This window comes from Somniosus microcephalus, chromosome 12, assembly GCF_052327205.1.
Source record: "Somniosus microcephalus isolate GS21.2 chromosome 12, FLI_Smic_1.0, whole genome shotgun sequence".
NCBI classification, from domain to species: domain Eukaryota; kingdom Metazoa; phylum Chordata; class Chondrichthyes; order Squaliformes; family Somniosidae; genus Somniosus; species Somniosus microcephalus.
The window spans coordinates 227,565,750-227,585,477 of NC_140998.1; the positions used below are offsets into that span (position 1 = coordinate 227,565,750).

The 19,728-nt window shown below is 52.4% G+C and overlaps 1 protein-coding gene across 1 annotated transcript; it reads left to right on the top strand.

Annotated features, from left to right (window-relative positions):
* The first annotated feature begins 8,562 nt into the window (after positions 1-8,562).
* On the top strand, positions 8,563-19,026 carry LOC147110228 (isocitrate dehydrogenase [NAD] subunit beta, mitochondrial-like). The gene is made up of 5 exons (XM_086004132.1): positions 8,563-8,671; positions 12,290-12,370; positions 12,807-12,914; positions 13,986-14,106; positions 18,935-19,026. Exons 1-5 carry the CDS (start codon positions 8,633-8,635, stop codon positions 18,997-18,999), a joined length of 414 nt encoding a protein of 137 aa, XP_085860258.1. The 5' UTR covers positions 8,563-8,632; the 3' UTR covers positions 19,000-19,026.
* The last annotated feature ends 702 nt before the right edge of the window (positions 19,027-19,728 follow it).

The window sequence follows — 19,728 nt, forward strand, 5'->3', positions numbered from 1 at the left end:
GAACAGTTCGGATAAACAGAAGTCAGATTCAGACTCCAGCAGTAAGGAACTGGGTTGTCTAAGAGTACACAATGTGGGTAACGAAGCAGACCTCCAAACTATCTGGGTCACACTTCAGATAGCAGGAGTCCAAGTGAAGATGGAATTGGACACTGGGTCGGCATTGACGGTCATGAATAAGCAAGATTACAAAAGGTTATTCCCACATATTCCCCTACGGGATACGGAGACTGTATTGAAAACATACACGGGGCAAAGAGTATACCCCATCGGAAAGATAAAGGTAAAGGTGGTCCACAACGGCAAAGAAAGCCGAGGAATGGACTTATATGTGCTACCTGAGGGAGGTCCACCACTACTGGGACGGGAGTGGATCAGGAGAATAAATATGGACTGGCATTCCTTAAAAGCACTAATGGTAGATTCCGGTAAAAAAGATGTCAAACCTAAACGATTGTCCAGAATATTGGACGATGCTAAAGAGGTGTTCCAACAGGGACTGGGAACACAGAGAGGAATTACGGCAAACATCAAGGTTGAAGAACATGCAAACCCGAAATTTTTCAAAGCCAGACCGGTACCTTATGCGATACGACCTGCTGTGGAAGCTGAGCTGGAAGGGCTAGAACATTCAGGAGTACTGTCTAAGGTGGACTGGAGTGAGTGGGCCACGCCCATTGTTCCCGTCATGAAGCGTTCATCGAGCAACAAGCCGGGGGAACCGGGGAAGGTTCGCATCTGTGGAGATTTCAAGATCACTGTTAATCCGGTGCTTCACACGGTGCAATATCTGCTTCCGCGGATTGAGGATATCTTCGCTTCGTTGTCTGGCGGGAAACACTTCACCAAGATAGACCTGGCGCAGGCGTACTTACAGATGGAAGTTGAGGAAGAGTCACGCCAGTATCTCACGATCAACACGCATAGAGGCTTGTATCGGTATAATAGACTGGTTTTTGGAGTGGCATCGGCTCCAGCAATTTGGCAGAGGGCCATGGAGCAGGTATTACAGGGAATTCCAGGCACACAATGTTACCTGGACGATATTCTGATTACAGGAGATGATGATGAGGAACACCTTGCAAATTTGGAACTGGTGCTCACCAGATTGAAAGAATATGGACTTCGAGTTAATCGCCAGAAATGTGAGTTCTTTCAGAAGCGGATCTCGTACTGTGGTCATGTCATTGACCAGGAGGGGCTTCATAAGTCTCCTGACAAGATCGAAGCTGTTGTGAAGGCTCCCGCTCCGGATAATGTATCCCAGTTGAGGTCGTTCCTAGGGTTGATTAACTATTACCATAAGTTTCTGCCAAATTTATCCACGGTGCTGCACCCGCTGAATGCTCTTTTGCAGAAGGGAGTACCATGGAAGTGGAGCGAGGACTGTAAGAGGGCCTTTCGCAAAAGCAAGGCATTGATCACCTCAGAGGAAGTGTTGGCTCACTTCAACCCAACGCTGCCTATTCATTTGGCTTGTGATGCTTCTCCATATGGTATTGGGGCAGTACTCTCACACAAGTTGCCAAATGGCTTGGAGAGGCCAGTCGTGTTCGCATCCAGATCATTGACCTCCGCTGAGCGCAACTATGCTCAGATAGATAGGGAGGCTCTCAGCCTTGTGTGGGGAGTAAAGAAGTTTAATCATTACCTGCAGGGCCAAAAGTGTACGCTACTGACAGACCACCAGCCGTTGGTATCCATTTTTAACCCTAAGAAGGGTGTTTCGGTGATGACAGCACAGAGGCTCCAGGGATGGTCCCTTTTCCTAGGGGCACATCAACATCAGATTGAATTCAAAGGTACAAAGCAGCATGGTAATGCTGATGGGCTGTCGCGCCTGCCACTACCTACAGCGGAGGAGGCACCGACGGTTGACCCTGTTGAGTTATTTCACTCGACCATCATCGAATGTTTACCAGTCACCAATGCAAGTATTGAAAGAGAAACCAGGAACGACCCGACACTGTCCAGGGTCTACAAAGTGACAGTGAAAGGATGGCCAGCACATGGTGATCCACTGTTACCGGCATTCTCAGCAAGACGAGACCAGCTGTCCGTCTGTCAAGGAACATTGATGTATGGAACAAGGGTGATTATTCCTCCTAAGTTAAGAGAGAGAGTTCTAAAGGAACTGCATGAAGGTCATCTGGGGGGAGTCAAGATGAAAAGCCTTGCTAGGGCTTATGTGTGGTGGCCGGGTATCGACCAACAGATAGAGGATCTGACGAAAAGCTGCTCAGGGTGCCAAAAAGTTCAAAATGCACCTCCGATTGCACCGCTGCATCCATGGGAATGGCCTTCAACCCCATGGCAACGTGTACATATTGACTTTGCTGGTCCATTCATGGACTCCATGTTTTTAATTGTGGTGGACGCACATTCTAAATGGCCAGAAGTGATTAAGATGACTACCACTACCTCGGAAAAGACGATCGCGGTGCTAAGAACGATATTTGCAAGAAATGGATTGCCAGAACAAATATGTTCAGACAACGGACCGCAGTTCGTGTCAGAAGAATTCCAGAAATTCATGAAGAAGAATGGGGTGAAACATTATACCTCTGCCCCATATCATCCGGCTACAAACGGTTGGCCGAGAGATTTGTACAAACGTTCAAAAAAGCAATAAAGGCCATGAGCGAAGATCAGATTCCACTACAACACAAGGTGGACAATTTCCTACTGGCATATCGAAACGCCACTCATGCAGTGACAAACCAAAGTCCTGCCATGATGTTCTATAACAGGAGGTTGTGGTCCAGGTTGGACTTGTTAAAACCAAATGTGCGGAGGGAAGTCGAAAACAAACAGTTCCAGCATACAAATAACAAGACCACTCGGAGTTTCGAAATAGGACAACCAGTGTTAGCCCGGGACTATAAAAATGAGAAATGGCAATCTGGAACAATTCGGGCCAGACAAGGACCCCTGATGTACACGGTAGATATTGGTGAAAATGTAATACGACGTCATGCTGACCAACTGGTAGAATCGAGAACAAGGGTCGAACCCATGGTTACGGCAGAGACAACCGTGGAAGAAGTTAGTGAACCTGAAGCATCTACCTCAGAAGTGAATGTACCTGATGATGATGTCCAATCCATAAGAGATCAACTAGATGAGTCACCCCAGCAACGAGAATCAGAGACCCCTGAAAGGCGTTATCCAACTCGGATCAGGAGGCCTCCTCAGAGACTGAATCTTTGAACTGTTTTGCATGAAGTTGTATATATATATATCTATATGTTATTATGTTATTGTAGGGGGTTTCTCTTGCTCGTTCTGGTCTCCTACCAGGCTTCGTGCAATAATTACCCTTGAGTGGTTCGACCCACTCTCCCCTACGGTTCTAGACCTTGGACTTAGGTGCAGGGAACTGTAGTGCAGAGAAAGACTCAATAGACCAGGTTGAATAGCACGAAATGGATGCTTTTATTATTAAACAGTTTGCAGCATTATAAAATACATGTCATAAGCACAAATTAAAGCAACTACAAGCATGCACATATCTATAAACTTGATTCCGTGGAAATGGGAAACACCCGGCACATCGAAAAAGGGGAAACACATTACGATTACCCTTACCCTCTCCCTCCCCTTATACCTAAGCTAAGTTTCGACTTGAGGAACTCGGGATCATGCTCACCACTTTCAAACTCGCGAAAAGGAGGGGTTCGCAGCCTTTTGGGCACAGCTTTCCGTCATCACGTGGATTTGGAAACTTCTGGCGCAGCTTGTTTTTCTCTCTCTCTCAGGTGATGAGGCAGTGGACACAGCCTCGGTGAGCGCTCGTCATGGCTGAAATCCACTAAGTCTGTTGTGGATTTGGATTCCTTTGGAGCAGTTTCTGCCACCGATGTGATATTGAATAACTGGATGCACATGGGAGAGTCCAGTGAGGAAAACACCCCGAGAATGGGATGTTGAGGCACGGTAGTGCTAGGCCCGGAATGTCTTTTCCCTCCGGGCTGGATCGTTGGTTTTCCTGAGGGTGTCTTCTTCTTCGGCCTGGGTCGTCGATGATCTCCCGACAACGGTACCCCGGGCCACCCTCGTCGTCTTCTCGTCGTGGCCGAGCCTTGTCTGGCTGAACACCGACCACGTTGTCCTTTTCCGAATGTCCGTCCGAAACGTCCTGATCGAATTCCGAAGCTACCGAGGTAGAAGAGGCGCTGATGGACTTTTCAAAATCCATAGTTATACCCTTTTGGGCCAGCCTTATCTCCCGCCAGATCATAGTCCAGTCTTTGTAATATTTTTGGCGGGCAGAAATCTCTGCAGGGGCGCTTTGTCTTGTAACGGGAGCCGGTGATAGCTTAACTGGCCTTCCTGGCCGATAATGTCTTTTACTTTGTCACCGTAACTCAGTTCGCATATTGATCGGTCTGGAGATTTCCCTTGATGGCTGTTAAACGGTTTTTCCTTTGTACATTAAATGGGTTTAAGTGTTCATGCATTGTCCGCCCATATCTTGATGGGCCCCATCCTGTCGCATGAAACTGTCTTGTACTTAGAATCCAATTGAATATGTATGCCCATTTCCCTGAGTTTCGGTTTCCCGATACTGGCTTTCGCGGGCTTACTGTTCTCAATCCACAAGCCTGTCTGGCTTGCAGTAACAGAAATCAAATGGTCTAAGAAACTGATCACGAGGCCCGGCGGCCATTTTGTGTGCCCTTTTTTCAAAGGTTTTACCTGTACAAGCTTCTTTTGGTCAATAAAGCTGTATTATTAATCCTGTTGTCTTGTGTGATTATATAATGAAAAATTTTCGAATCTTACATTATGTTAAATGGGGATATACACTGTTAAGCTAAAAAGGGAGGATTGTGGTGTATGTAACCTGTTCCACCTTAAGAGAACTACCTTAAGAGATGTACTACTTTCTCTTAGCTGCTGTATACTGTAATACCGGTGGTGACCACACCGGTATATAAACGTTGTGTAGTGATTTGCTGGGCAGTTCAGCCCTGACCTCCGAATAGTAAAGACATGTTAAAGTTATTCTTGTTGTCTGTGTCCAGTGATTTATAATAAGCATAACTGGGACACACAGACTCAACAAAGCCCACACACAAACTTGTCCCTTAAGGTATCTGCCAGTCCCGCTCCAAACTGGCAGTGTTTCAATAGTTTGCGCAGTTCTGTTAAATAATCAGCATTGCTTTCATCCTTATGCTGGTTCCGTTTGTGAAACTTGAATCTTTCTGCTATCAGTAGCGGTGTGGGGTTTAAATGTTCCTGTTGTATCGTTACTATGTCTTCAAAACTCTTTTCCATTGGCTTCGTTGGGGTTACTAGATTTCGTAATAAACCATACATTTTTGCACCCATTAAATTTAACAATACCGACGCTTTCTTGTCATCTGACACCTCATTTGCCTTGCAGTATACCTCTATTCGTTCAACATATGTAGTCCAATCTTCGACTTCATTGTCAAATGCGGTGATACTGCCACTCTTCGGCATTTTGGGTGTGGTTTAAAATGGCATCTCCCAATGGCTTAAAATGGCGTCTCCCGCGCTTTCCTTCCTCCCCTGCTGCTGCCAACGCTGCTCCCGGCGGTTCTTGTGGCAATGGCAGCGCCCTGTAGGTTTCGCGTGCTTCTCCTGCGCTGCTGCCAACGCCGCTCTCGGCAGTCCTCGTGGCAATGGCAGCGCCTCGCGGGTTTCTGCGCGTCTCTCTCTCCCTCTCTTCGACGCTGCTCGGCCCCTGAACACCGGCTGCGCTCTGCCCTCACTCTCTCTCCCCCGTCGACGCTGCTCGGCCCTTTGCTGTGCCGCTCGGTCAGGCTCTAGCCCGCCGCTGTCCGGGAAGGGTCTGCGCACTACCTGTTGCCAGCCCGTTTCGCTGGACCACCTTGACTGGAAAGCCAAGCCTGGCTCTCGACAGCCTCCTCCGCAATTCTCGAGTCTCTGCTGGATGACTGGGCGGTTGCCCGTGGTCGACGCCCGAGTCTCTGGCCTTGACCTCCAACCCACTGATCTCCAGGAACAAATCCCCGGGAGGTGATGCAGAGTTGCAGGTAGGTTCAAACTTGCCTTGTCGCCAATGTTACGTCCGTGTATAATAAGGCACAGACTGCAGGAGAACGGTACAACAGGTGTTTACTCAACGTGGTTCACACTGGAACTGATCTGTACAGATTACTACTCAGTACTATATACAGGTGTGGTCACTGCCGGTACTGCAGTATACATGAGCTGTAAAAGATAGTTCCCCCCTTAAAGTTATATACATTACAACAATGGCTTTGGTCTTCCCAATATTTAATTGGAGAAAATTTCTGCTCATCCAGTACTGGATGTCGGACAAGCAGTCTGACAATCTAGAGACCGTGGAGGGGTTGAGAGAGGTGGTGGTGAGGTAGAGCTGGGTGTCGTCAGCGTACATGTGGAAACTGACACTGTTTTCGGATGATGTCTCCAAGGTGCAACATGTAGCTGAGAAATAGGAGGGGGCCAAGGATAGATGCTCGGGGGACACCAGAGGTAACGATGCGGGAGCGGGAAGAGAAGCCATTGCAAGTGATTCTCTGGCTACGATTAGATAGATAAGAATGGAGAGTGTAGTCCCACTCAGCTGGACGACGGTGGAGAGGCGTTGGAGGAGGATGGAGTGGTCAACCATGTCAAAGGCTGCAGACAGGTCAGTAAGGTTGAGGAGAGATAGTTTGCCTTTGTCACAGTCACACAGGTTGTCATTTGTGACTTTGATAGCTGTTTCGGCACAGTGGTATGGGCAGAAAACCGATTGGAGGGATTCAAACGTGGAGTTCCGGGAAAGATGGGCACGGATTTGGGAGGCGACAACACGTTCAAGGACTTTGGAGAGGAAAGGGAGGTTGGAGATGGGGCGGTAGTTTGCGAGGATGGAGGGGTCAAGGGTTGTTTTCTTGAGGAGAGGGCGATGACGGCAGATTTGAGGGAGAGGGGGACAGTACCTGAGGAGAGCGAACTGTTAACATTGTCAGCTAACATGGGAGCCAGAAAAGGAAGTTGGGTGGTCAGCAGTTTGGTGGGAATAGGGTCAAGGGAGCAGGAAGTGGGTCTCAAGGACAAGATGAGCACAGAGAGGTTAAGATGGGAGATCGGAGAGAAACTGGAGAAAGATGTGAGTTCAGGGCTAGGGCAGGGGGGAATCTTAGAGGAAGTTTGGCCTGGTGGGCTAGGGAAAGGAAGGGAAGTGGCAGAGGCAACTGATTGGATGGCCTCAATATTAGAGACAAAGATGTCCATGAGCTTCTCACACTTGTTTGATTTTAGCCACTATTTCTTTTGTCATCCAGGGAGCTTTAGCTTTGGATGCCTCATCTTTCCTCCTTATGGGAACGTGCTTGGTTTGTACCCGAACTATCTCCACCCTGAGGGCCTGTCATTGCTCCCCCAAAAAGCTGCTGAGGCTGGCCGGTCAGTTGAAAATTTCAAAACTGAGATTACTAGATTTTTGTTGGGTAAGGGTATTGAGGGTTATGGAACCATGGCAGGTGGATGGAGGTAAGGAACCACGGCAGGTAGATGGAGGTAAGGAACCACAGCAGGTGGATGGAGGTAAGGAACCACGGCAGGTAGATGGAGGTAAGGAACCACGGCAGGTAGATGGAGGTAAGGAACCACGGCAGGTAGATGGAGGTAAGGAACCACGGCAGGTGGATGGAGGTAAGGAACCACGGCAGGTAGATGGAGGTAAGGAACCACGGCAGGTAGATGGAGGTAAGGAACCACGGCAGGTGGATGGAGGTAAGGAACCACGGCAGGTGGATGGAGGTAAGGAACCATGGCAGGTGGATGGAGGTAAGGAACCATGGCAGGTGGATGGAGGTAAGGAACCATGGCAGGTGGATGGAGGTAAGGAACCATGGCAGGTAGATGGAGGTAAGGAACCACGGCAGGTGGATGGAGGTAAGGAACCACGGCAGGTGGATGGAGGTAAGGAACCACGGCAGGTGGATGGAGGTAAGGAACCATGGCAGGTAGATGGAGGTAAGGAACCACGGCAGGTAGATGGAGGTAAGGAACCACGGCAGGTGGATGGAGGTAAGGAACCATGGCAGGTAGATGGAGGTAAGGAACCACGGCAGGTAGATGGAGGTAAGATACAGATCAGTCGTGATCTAATCGTGGTGGAACAGGCTTGAGGGGCTGGATGGCCTCCTCTTGTTCCTACCCCACAGAGGGCAGGATGAGACAGCATCTCTCCAGTGTGCTGAACATAGGCTGGGCTCTCAGGTACAGACCAATACGGTGACACTGGGGATGAGGTGAAGCCAATGTCCAGCAGCTGAGCTCCAGAAATAGGCACCAGAGGTAAATACTGGGCCTGGCCATGCTGATCAGCCTGACAGGAAAATCTCCAATGGGAATCTTTGTAAATTCCTCTTTCTACAAACATCTCCCCCAATTGCAAAATTTGAAATTAATTAATATAAAATGTAATATACAATAACACTAATATGAAATCTGACAAAATGTGCAACAGATCACAAAGAATAGTGCTGGCAGCAGAGCAGTACCCCTCCTGGCCAGAGTGCGCTGCACCGGGAGGCCAGCGCCAGAAACCGCGGGGGACCATCTTGACCACAAACACCCCGCCTGGCCTGTGAACCGGAAGTGTTTGAGTCGGGGCGTCATGGCGGCGGCGCTGAGAGCGGCGAGAGGAGCGGGTCAGGTCCGAGAAACCCCCAAACCCGAACCCCCCCAAACCCGTAAACTCAACCCTTACCCCCCCGAACTTCCCCAAACCCAACCCCTAAAACCCCAAACCCGTAAACTCAACCCCCCCAAACCCTGACCTTCCCCCCGGGAGAGAGACCCCCGCGCTCTCTCGCCCCCCCCCGCGCTCTCTCGCCCCCCCCCCGCGCGCGCGCTCTCGCCCCCCCCCTGCGCTCTCTCGCCCCCCCCCGCGCGCTCTCTCGCCCCCCCCCGCGCGCTCTCTCGCCCCCCCCCCCCCCCGCGCTCTCTCGCCCCCCCCCCCCGCGCGCTCTCTCGCCCCCCCCCCCCGCGCGCTCTCTCGCCCCCCCCCGCGCGCTCTCTCGCCCCCCCCCCGCGCGCTCTCTCGCCCCCCCCGCGCGCTCTCGCCCCCCCCCCCCCCCCCGCGCTCTCGCCCCCCCCCCCCCCCCGCGCTCTCGCCCCCCCCCCCCCCCCCGCGCTCTCGCCCCCCCCCCCCCCCCCGCGCTCTCGCCCCCCCCCCGCGCTCTCGCCCCCCCCCCGCGCGCTCTCTCGCCCCCCCCCCCGCGCTCTCGCCCCCCCCCCCCGCGCTCTCTCGCCCCCCCGCGCGCTCTCGCCCCCCCCCCCCCGCGCTCTCGCCCCCCCCCCCCCCCCGCGCGCTCTCTCGCCCCCCCCCCGCGCGCTCTCGCCCCCCCCCCCGCGCTCTCTCGCCCCCCCCCCGCGCTCTCTCGCCCCCCCCCCCCGCGCGCTCTCTCGCCCCCCCCCGCGCTCTCGCCCCCCCCCCGCGCTCTCTCGCCCCCCCCCCGCGCGCGCTTTCGCCCCCCCCCCCGCGCTCTCTCGCCCCCCCCCCCGCGCTCTCTCGCCCCCCCCCCGCGCGCTCTCTCGCCCCCCCCCCGCGCGCTCTCTCGCCCCCCCCCCGCGCGCTCTCTCGCCCCCCCCCCCGCGCGCTCTCTCGCCCCCCCCCGCGCGCTCTCTCGCCCCCCCCCGCGCGCTCTTCGCCCCCCCCCGCGCGCTCTCTCGCCCCCCCCCGCGCGCTCTCTCGCCCCCCCCCGCGCGCTCTCTCGCCCCCCCCCGCGCGCTCTCTCGCCCCCCCCCGCGCGCTCTCTCGCCCCCCCCCCGCGCGCTCTCTCGCCCCCCCCCGCGCGCTCTCTCGCCCCCCCCCGCGCGCTCTCTCGCCCCCCCCCCGCGCGCTCTCTCGCCCCCCCCCGCGCGCCTCTCTCGCCCCCCCCCGCGCGCTCTCTCGCCCCCCCCGCGCGCTCTCTCGCCCCCCCCCCGCGCGCTCTCTCGCCCCCCCCCCGCGCTCTCTCGCCCCCCCCCCCCGCGCTCTCTCGCCCCCCCCCCCGCGCTCTCTCGCCCCCCCCCCCCGCGCTCTCTCGCCCCCCCCCCCCGCGCTCTCTCGCCCCCCCCCCCCCGCGCTCTCTCGCCCCCCCCCCCCCGCGCTCTCTCGCCCCCCCCCCCCGCGCTCTCTCGCCCCCCCCCCGCGCTCTCTCGCCCCCCCCCCGCGCTCTCTCGCCCCCCCCCCCCCCCGCGCTCTCGCCCCCCCCCCCCCCCGCGCTCTCTCGCCCCCCCCCCCCCCGCGCTCTCTCGCCCCCCCCCCCCCCGCGCTCTCTCGCCCCCCCCCCCGCGCTCTCTCGCCCCCCCCCCCGCGCTCTCTCGCCCCCCCCCCCGCGCTCTCTCGCCCCCCCCCCCCGCGCTCTCTCGCCCCCCCCCCCCCCGCGCTCTCTCGCCCCCCCCCCCGCGCGCGCTCTCGCCCCCCCCCCCCGCGCGCTCTCGCCCCCCCCCGCGCGCTCTCAATACAATACAATACAAATCGCTTTATTGGCATGATAAGGTACATCTTATGTTGCCAAAGCATCAAAATACATTTATGGTTGAACACATAAACGCGGTTCCATTCATACAGTGTATAAACAGGTATATCCCTGAGTTTATAAATATATTTTCGCCTTGTTTATATATACTCTTGTCTTAGTTTACTGGTTGTCCCTCTGTTCATGGCAAGCTGTAACATAGTGTGCCGCCAGTGTTACACAGCTTCTCTCCTCCCCCAGTAGGAATGGGAGTTTTTGGTTGTCAGTCAGATTTCTGAATTCAGGGCATATTTGTGAGAATTTTTGATAGAAATTCTCTCTGATGCCCTGATATTTTCCACAGGCTGTGAGGAAGTGCATCTCTGTCTCAACTACTCCCTGACTGCAGTGAGAGCATATCCTGTCTTCTCTTGGCAGCCTGGTCTGCCTGTGTCTGCCTTTTTCGATCGCTAGGCTATGTTCGCTAAGTCTGTACCTTGTCAAGGTTCTTCTCAGTTTGTTATCCTTTACCATGGTCAGGTAATCAGCTATGTTGTATTGTCTGTTTAGGGCCAAGTAGCAATTGAGTTTGCTTTGGGTTTTTGTTGTTTCTGCCCAATATGACAGATATTTTTCCTTTTGCTTAGCGACGATTGTGTTGGGTCGAATTCTTTGTGTTACCCTGTCACTGTCCTGGGGCTGGTTATTGTTAGTATTGTTATTAGTTACTTTATTGAGTCCCAGGACTAGTTGACTGAGGGTATTCTTCTTTATGGTCAGCTCTTGGCATTTCAGGGCGTTGTAGTGATAGCATTGGGGGTTGCTCATTTGTAGGTGATTCCAAAATTTGGTGGCTCTTTTTTGGATAGTGATTATTAATGGGTATTGGCCTAGTTCCGCCCTGCATGCGTTGTTTACTGTTTTCCTTTGAGTCCGGAGGATACTTTTACAGAATACCGCATGTAGGATCTCAATTGGGTGTTTGTCCCATTTTGCAAAATCTTGTTGTGTTAGTGGCCCCCAGACCTCACTGCCATAGAGTGCAATTGGTTCAATTACTGATTTGAAAATTTTGAGCCAAATGCTAATTGGGATTTCTATTTGGATTGATTTTTTGATGGCATAGAAAGCCCTTCTTGCTTTCTCTTTCAGTTCATTCACAGCCAGTTTGAAGTTTCCCGTAGAACTGATTTTTAAGCCCAAGTATGTGTAGTGAGTGGTTTGTTCAATTTGGTTGTTCCTACTGTGAAATTTATTGTGGGTCCATGTTGTTTGGATCTTTGCTGGAACACAAGGACTTTGGTTTTTTGGGGATTTATTGTCAGGGCCCAAGTCTGGCAGTACGACTCCAGCAGGTCCAGGTTCTGCTGTAGACCCTCCTTAGTTGGTGACAGCAGAACCAGGTCGTCGGCATAGAGGAGGAATTTAACCTTGGATTCATATAGGGTGAGGCCGGGTGCTGTAGATTGTTCAAGTAGTTTTGCCAATCCATTAATGTAAATATTAAAGAGTGTCGGTGAGATTGGCGAGCCCTGCGTCACCCCCCGCCCCTGTGGGAAGTATTTTGTTTGTTCTCGCCCCCCCCCCCGCGCGCTCTCGCCCCCCCCCCCCGCGCGCTCTCGCCCCCCCCCCCCCGCGCGCTCTCGCCCCCCCCCCCCGCGCGCTCTCGCCCCCCCCCGCGCGCTCTCGCCCCCCCCGCGCGCTCTCGCCCCCCCCCCCCCGCGCGCTCTCGCCCCCCCCCGCGCTGTCGCCCCCCCCCCCCCGCGCGCTCTCGCCCCCCCCCCCCCCCCGCGCGCTCTCTCTAGTCACTGATTTTCTTTCTCTTTCAGAATTTAAGTTTTGTGCAGAGTTATGTCGCCTCAAGAGCGTTACTGACCAGCACTGCACTCAACTCCACCGCACAGCATCAGGTAAAGGCGCTAGGTAAAGGGATGCCCTTCTGAGGGGGATTGACAGGGTAGATGCTGAGAGATTGTTTCCCCTGGCTGGAGTGTCTAGAACTAGGGGGCAGAGTCTCAGGATAAGGGGTCGGCTGTTTAGGACCGAGATGAGGAGGAATTTCTTCACTGAGGGTTGTGAATCATTGGAATGCTCTGCCTCAGAGGGCTGTGAATGCTGAGTCTTTGAGTATATTCAAGACTGAGATCGAGAGATTTTTGGACTCCAGGGGAATCCAGGGATATGGAGATCGGGCGGGAAAGTAGAGTTGTGGTCGACGATCAGCCGTGATCTCGTTGAATGGTGGAGCAGGCTTGAGGGGCCGAATGGCCGACTCCTCTGATTTCTTATGTTCTTGCATGTTCTCCCCCCGCCCTCGTGATGTGTTGATGGGTTTTCCTTTCTCAGTTCAGCTATCCGGCTGTTGTGAGGCCTGATGGTAATTTCCGGGTGACGATGATTCCGGGAGACGGTGTGGGTCCGGAGCTGATGCACGTCGTCAAAGAGGTGTTCAAGGTAATGGGCAGGGGCCGCAGAGGGTGGGGGGCGGGGGGAAGAGTGGGGGGGGCGGGGGGAAGAGTTGGGGAGGGGGTTGGTGGGAGGGGGATAGTTGGGGATGTCGGGGAGCGGGCGGGGGAGGAGGGAGCAGGGGAGGGGTCGGGGGGGGGAGGTCGGGGAGCGGGGGGGGTGGTCCCCTTGACATTCAATGGCATTACCATCGCCGAATCCCCCACTATCAGCATCCTGGGGGTCACCATTGACCAGAAACTGAACTGGACCAGCCACATAAATACTGTGGCTACAAGAGCAGGCCAGAGGCTGGGAATTCTGCAGTGAGTGTCTCACCTCCTGACTCCCCAAAGCCTTTCCACCATCTACAAGGCACAAGTCAGGAGTGTGATAGAATACTCTCCACTTGCCTGGATGAGTGCAGCTCCAACAACACTCAAGAAGCTCGACACCATTCAGGATAAAGCAGCCCGCTTGATTGGCACTCCATCCACCACCTTCAACATTCACTCCCTCCACCACCGGCGCACTGTGGCTGCAAGTGTGTACCATCTACAAGATGCACTGCAGCAGCTCGCCAAAGCTCCTTCAACAGCACCTTCCAAACCCGCGACCTCTACCACTTAGAAGGACAAGGGCAGCAGACGCATGGGAACATCACCACCTACAAGTTCCCCTCCAAGCCACACACCATCCTGACTTGGACCTGTATCACCGTTCCTTCACTGTCGCTGGGCCAAAATCCTGGAACTCCCTTCCTAACAGCATTGTGGGTGTACCTACACCATATGGACTGCAGCGGTTCAAGAAGGCGGCTCACCACCATCTTCTCAAGGGCAATTAGGGATGGGCACTAAATGCAGGCCTAGCCAGCGACGCCCACATCCCATCAATGAATTAAAAAAATGGTGTCGGGGAGCGGGGGTGTTGTCGGGGAGCGGGGTGGGGTGTTGGGGAGCGGGGGGGCGGGGGGGTGGTCGGAGGGGAAGCGGGACTGGGGTTAGACGGATGGAATGATGGGGATTGGGGTTGGCTAGGGTCGGGGTTCTCTGTTTAAGGTGATGTCTGTCTCCACAGGCTGCGGAGGTGCCCGTTCTTTTTGACGAACATCACGTGAGTGAGGTTCAGAACATGGCGTCAGAGGAGAAACTGGACGAAGTCCTTGACTCCATGAGATTGAACCGAGTCGCCATTAAAGGTTGGAGGCAGTGGGGGAGGATTCACAGAGGGGATAATTCCTTATCTTTTGAATAGATTCAAATTGAGAGAAATCATGTCTTCTTGAAGTCTATCACTGTTCACTATACTTCCAAGTTTTATGTCATCTGCAAATTTGGAAATTGTGCCCTGTACATCCAAGTCATTAATATATATCAAGAAAAGCAGTGGTCCTAGTACCGACCCCTGGGGAACACCACTGTGTACCTTCCTCCAGTCCGAAAAACAACCGTTCACCACTGTTCTCTGTTTCCTGTCACTTAGCCAATTCTGTATCCATGTTGCCACTGTCCCTTTTATTCCATGGGCTTCAACTTTGCTGGCAAGTCTATTATGTGGCACTTTATCAAACACCTTTTGGAAATCCATGTACACCACGTCAACCGCATTGCCCTCATCAAAAAACTCGATCAAGTTAGTTAAACATGATTTTCCTTTAACAAATATGTGCTGGCTTTCCTTAATTAATCCACACTTGTCCAAGTGACTGTTAATTTTGTCTCTGATTATTGTTTCTAAAAGCTTCCCCACTACTGAGGTTAAACTGACTGGCCTGTAGTTGCTGGGTTTACCCTTGCACCCTTTTTTGAAGAAGGGTGTAACAATTGCAATTCTCCAGTCCTCTGGCACCACCCCCGTATCTAAGGAGGATTGGAATATTATGGCGACTACCTCCGCGATTTCCTCCTTGACCTCCCTCAATATCCTAGGACGCATCCCATCCAATCCTGGTCACTTACCAACTTTAAGTACATACAGCCTTTCGAGTACCTCCTCTGTATCAATTTTTATCCTATCCTGTATCTCCACTACCTCCTCTTTCACTATGACTTTGGCAGCATCTTCTTCCTTGGTGAAGACAGATGCAAAGTACTTGTTTAGTACCTCAGCCATGGCCTCTGCCTCCATGCGTAGGTCTCCTTTTTGGTCCCTAATTCATAGAATCATAGAAAGTTACAGCACGGAAGAGGCCATTTCGGCCCATCGTGTCCGCGCCGGCCAACAAAGAGCTATCCAGCCTAATCCCACTTCCCAGCTCTTGGTCCGTAGCCCTGCAGGTTAGATCATCCCAAGTGCACATCCAAGTACTTTTTAAATGTGATGAGGGTTTCTGCCTCTACCACCCTTTCAGGCAGTGAGTTCCAGACCCCCACAACCCTCTGGGTGAAGAAATTTCCCCTCAAATCCACTCTAAACCTTCCACCAATTATTTTAAATCTGTGCCCCCTGGTTTTTGACCCCTCTGCTAAGGGAAATAGGTCCTTTCTATCCACTTTATCCAGGCCCCTCATAATTTTATACACCTCAATAAGGTCTTCCCTCAGCCTCCTCTGTTCCAAGGAAAACAGACCCAGCCTATCCAGTCTTTCCTCGTAGCTAAGATTCTGTACTCCCAGCAACATCCTTGTAAATCTCCTCTGTACCCTCTCTAGTGCAATCACATCTTTCCTGTAATGTGGTGACCAGAACTGCACGCAGTACTCTAGCTGAGGCCTAACAATTGTTTTATACAGTTGAAGCATAACCCCCTGCTCTTGTATTCTATGCCACGGCTAATAAAGGCAGGCATTCCGTATGTCTTCTTAACCACCTTATCTACCTGGCCTGCTACCTTCAGGGATCTGTGGACATGCACTCCAAGGTCCCTTTGTTCCTCTGCACTACTCAGTGTCCTACCATTTAATGTGTATTCCCTTTCCCTGATAGACCTCCCAAAATGTATTACCTCACACTTCTCCGGATTGAATTCCATTTGTCACTGTTCTGCCCACCTGACCAATTTATTGATATCTTCCTGCAGTCTACAGCTTCCTTCTTCAGTATCAACCACACAGCCGATTTTAGTATCATCTGCAAACTTCTTAATCATACCCCCTATATTCAAGTCTAGATCATTGATATATACCACAAAAAGCAAGGGACCTCGTACTGAGCCCTGCGGAACCCCACTGGAAACAGCCTTCCAGTCACAAAAACACCCATCAACCATTACCCTCTGCTTCCTGTCTCCGAGCCAGTTTTGAATCCAACTTGACACTTTGCCCTGGATCCCATGGCCTTTTAATTTTGTGACCAGTCTGCCATGTGGAACCTTATCAAAAGCCTTGCTAAAGTCCATACACACTACATCAATCACTTGCTAAAGTCCTTCCTTGTTACCTCCTCAAAAAATTCAATCAAGTTTGTCAGACACGACCTTCCCTTAACAAATCCGTGCTGACTATCCTTGATTAATCCGTGTCTTTCTAAATGAAGATTTATCCTGTCCTTCAGAATTCTTTCCAATAATTTTCCCACCACCGAGGTTAGGCTGACTGGCCTGTAATTACTCGGTCTATCCCTTTCTCCCTTTTTAAACAAGGGTACCACATTAGCAGTCCTCCAGTCCTTCGGCACCGCACCTGAAGCCAGAGAGGATTGAAAAATGATGGTCAGGGCCTCTGCTATTTCCTCTTTTGCTTCGCTTAACAGCCTGGGATACATTTCATCCGAGCCTGGGGCGTTATCCACTTTTAAAGCTGCTAAACCCCTTAATACTTCCTCTCTCACTGTTTATTTCATCTAATATTTCACACTCCTCCCCCCCCCCCCCCCCATAGCAATGTCTGCTTCGCCCCTCTCCTTTGTGAAAACTGAAGCAAAGTATTCATTAAGAACCCTACCGACGTCTCCCGCCTCCACACACAGATTACCCTCATGATCTCTAATAGGCCCTATCCTTTCTTTAGTTCTTTGGGCTTTCCTTGATTTTACTTGCCGAGAATTTTTCATGCTCTCTCTTTGCTTTCCTAATATCCTTTTTAATTGCACCCCTGCACTTTCTATACTCTAAAGATTCTGGAGTATTTTGCCCTCGGTATCTGTCATACGCCTCCCTTTTTTTCCTTTGTCCTACCCTGCATGCCCCTAGAATTCCAGGGGGCTCTAGATTTGTTAGTCCCACCTTTTTTCTTTATTAAGGGCACATGTTTGGTCTGAACCCTCCGGATCTCCTCCTTGAATGCCTCCCACTGCTCTGACACTGATTTACCTTCAAGTAACTGTTTCCAGTCCACTATGGCTAAATCCCCTCTGAGCTTAGCAACATTTGCTATTCCCCAATTTAGAATTTTTATTCCTGGTCTATCCTTGTCCTTTTCCATAACTCCCTTAAATCTAACAGAATTATGGTCACTGGCACCAAAATGCTCCCCCACTGATGGGCCTTCTACCTGCCCAGCTTCATTCCCTAAAACTAAGTCCAGAACCACCCCCTCCCTTGTTGGACTTGTTACACACTGGCTAAAAAAGTTCTCCTGGATGCATTTTAGCAATTCCGCACCCTCTGTACCCTTCACACTAATGTTATCCCAGTTAATATTGGGGTAGTTGAAATCCCCTACTATTGCTGCCCTATAGTTTTTGCACTTCTCAGATATTTGTCTGCATATTTGTTCTTCTATCTCCCTCTCACTGTTTGGGGGTCTGTAGTACACTCCCAGCAGTGTGATCGCCCCTTTTTTGTTTTTCAATTCGACCCATATGGCCTCGTTTGATGATCCCTCCAACATATCATCCCTTCTCACAGCTGTAATAGTTTCTTTAATCAATACCGCGATCCCCCCTCCCTTTTTACCTCCCTCTCTATCCCATCTGAAAATCCTGTAACCAGGAATGTTGAGCTGCCATACCTGCCCCTCTTTCAGCCACGTCTCTGTAATAGCTATAATATCATAGTCCCAAGTATCTACCTGTGCCCTCAGCTCACCTGCCTTGTTCGCTATACTCCTTGCATTGAAGTTTATACCATTTAGTACAGGCAAACCGCCTTGTTGACTATTATCTCGCCCTTGATTCCTCTGTCCTTCCAATTTACTTTCTACGTTTTTGTTTTCCAATTCCAGTTTTTCTTCCCTCCCTAGTGACTCTTTACTTAGGTTCCCACCCCCCTGCCAAGCTAGTTTAAACTCTCCCCAACAGCGCTCGCAAACCCTCCCGCGAGGATATTGGTCCCGTTCCCGTTGAGGTGCAACCCGCCTGGCTTGTAGAGGTCCCACCTCCCCCAGAAACGGTTCCAATTCCTCAGGAATCTAAAGCCCTCCCTCCTGCACCATCTCTCCAGCCACGCATTCATCTGCTCTATCTTCCTATTTCTGTACTCACTAGCACGTGGCACAGGTAGAATCCGGAGACTGGCCCCATCCCTCCTTATTATTTATATGCCTATAGAAGACTTTTGATTTCCCTTTTATGTTCGCTGCTAATCTGTTCTCATACACTCTCTTTGCCCCTCTTATTTTCTTTTCCACTTCCCCTCTGAACTTTCTATATTCAACCTGACGTCTGTCATACGCGCTCTTTTTCTGCTTCATCTACATTTACTATTTCAAATCATTCATCTTAAAACTACGTAGAGAGGTCACGCAGCCCTATGTATAGAAACTCGGGTGTAAAGAACTCCCTGGGAATTGGGTCCGATTGCCTCGCTGAGCTCGTCACATTGCCTCTCTGATGGTTGCTAAAGTTCCGACTGACTTGTGTCCCTCTTCATACCATGAACAATCAGTCCAATTCTTGCCGAGTTTAATTTCATGCGTTCTGTGAACTTTAGGTCATTAAAAAGATTGCTGAGGTGTTGCATCCTGGTCACTATCGTGTTCCCTTGTTTAAGTTTCATCTTTCCCCAATGTTATCAGGTCACTGATCTAAATATAGGAGTGGTTAACACTCTCGTCAAACCGTTTCTGCCCTCATTAACTCTTCTGTTTTCCATCCCCGCTGCCGGCCCTGACCATCTGACCGCCGTCGCTGTCTCATTTTATTCCCAGGGAAGATCTACACTCCGATGGAATACAAGGGGGAGCTGTCCTCCTACGAGATGAAGCTGAGGTAGGAGCCGGGCGGCTGATGGTCAGGTCGAGGGAGGCAGGAAGGTGAAGCAGGTGGCAAGATGAGGGGAGGGGGTTGGCACTGTGCACTCTCTGAATCGGAGATCACTACTGTCATTATGTCCTCGTAGGAGAGGTCTGTCAGAGAGAGGGTGCGGGGCGATGGTGAATGGGGACAGGGTGGGAGGAGGTCTGTGAGGGTGCGGGGCGATGGTGAATGGGGACAGGGCGGGAGGAGGTCTGTCAGAGGGTGCGGGGCGATGGTGAATGGGGACAGGGCGGGAGGAGGTCTGTCAGAGGGTGCGGGGCGATGGTGAATGGGGACGGGGCGGGAGGAGCTCTGTCAGAGGGTGTGGGGCGATGGGTGAATGGGGACAGGGCGGGAGGAGGTCTGTGAGGGTGCGGGGCGATGGTGAATGGGGACAGGGCGGGAGGAGGTCTGTGAGGGTGCGGGGCGATGGTGAATGGGGACAGGGCGGGAGGAGGTCTGTCAGAGGGTGCGGGGCGATGGTGAATGGGGACAGGGCGGGAGGAGGTCTGTGAGGGTGCGGGGCGATGGTGAATGGGGACAGGGCGGGAGGAGGTCTGTCAGAGGGTGTGGGGCGATGGGTGAATGGGGACAGGGCGGGAGGAGGTCTGTGAGGGTGCGGGGCGATGGTGAATGGGGACAGGGCGGGAGGAGGTCTGTGAGGGTGCGGGGCGATGGTGAATGGGGACAGGGCGGGAGGAGGTCT

Coding starts and splice junctions, on each gene's coding strand:
- LOC147110228 (XM_086004132.1), top strand. CDS start 8,633: ATGGCGGCGGCGCTGAGAGCGGCGAGAGGAGCGGGTCAG. Junction 8,672..12,289: donor CGGCGAGAGGAGCGGGTCAG/GTCCGAGAAACC, acceptor TTTCTCTTTCAG/AATTTAAGTTTTGTGCAGAG. Junction 14,107..18,934: donor GAACCGAGTCGCCATTAAAG/GTTGGAGGCAGT, acceptor TTTTATTCCCAG/GGAAGATCTACACTCCGATG.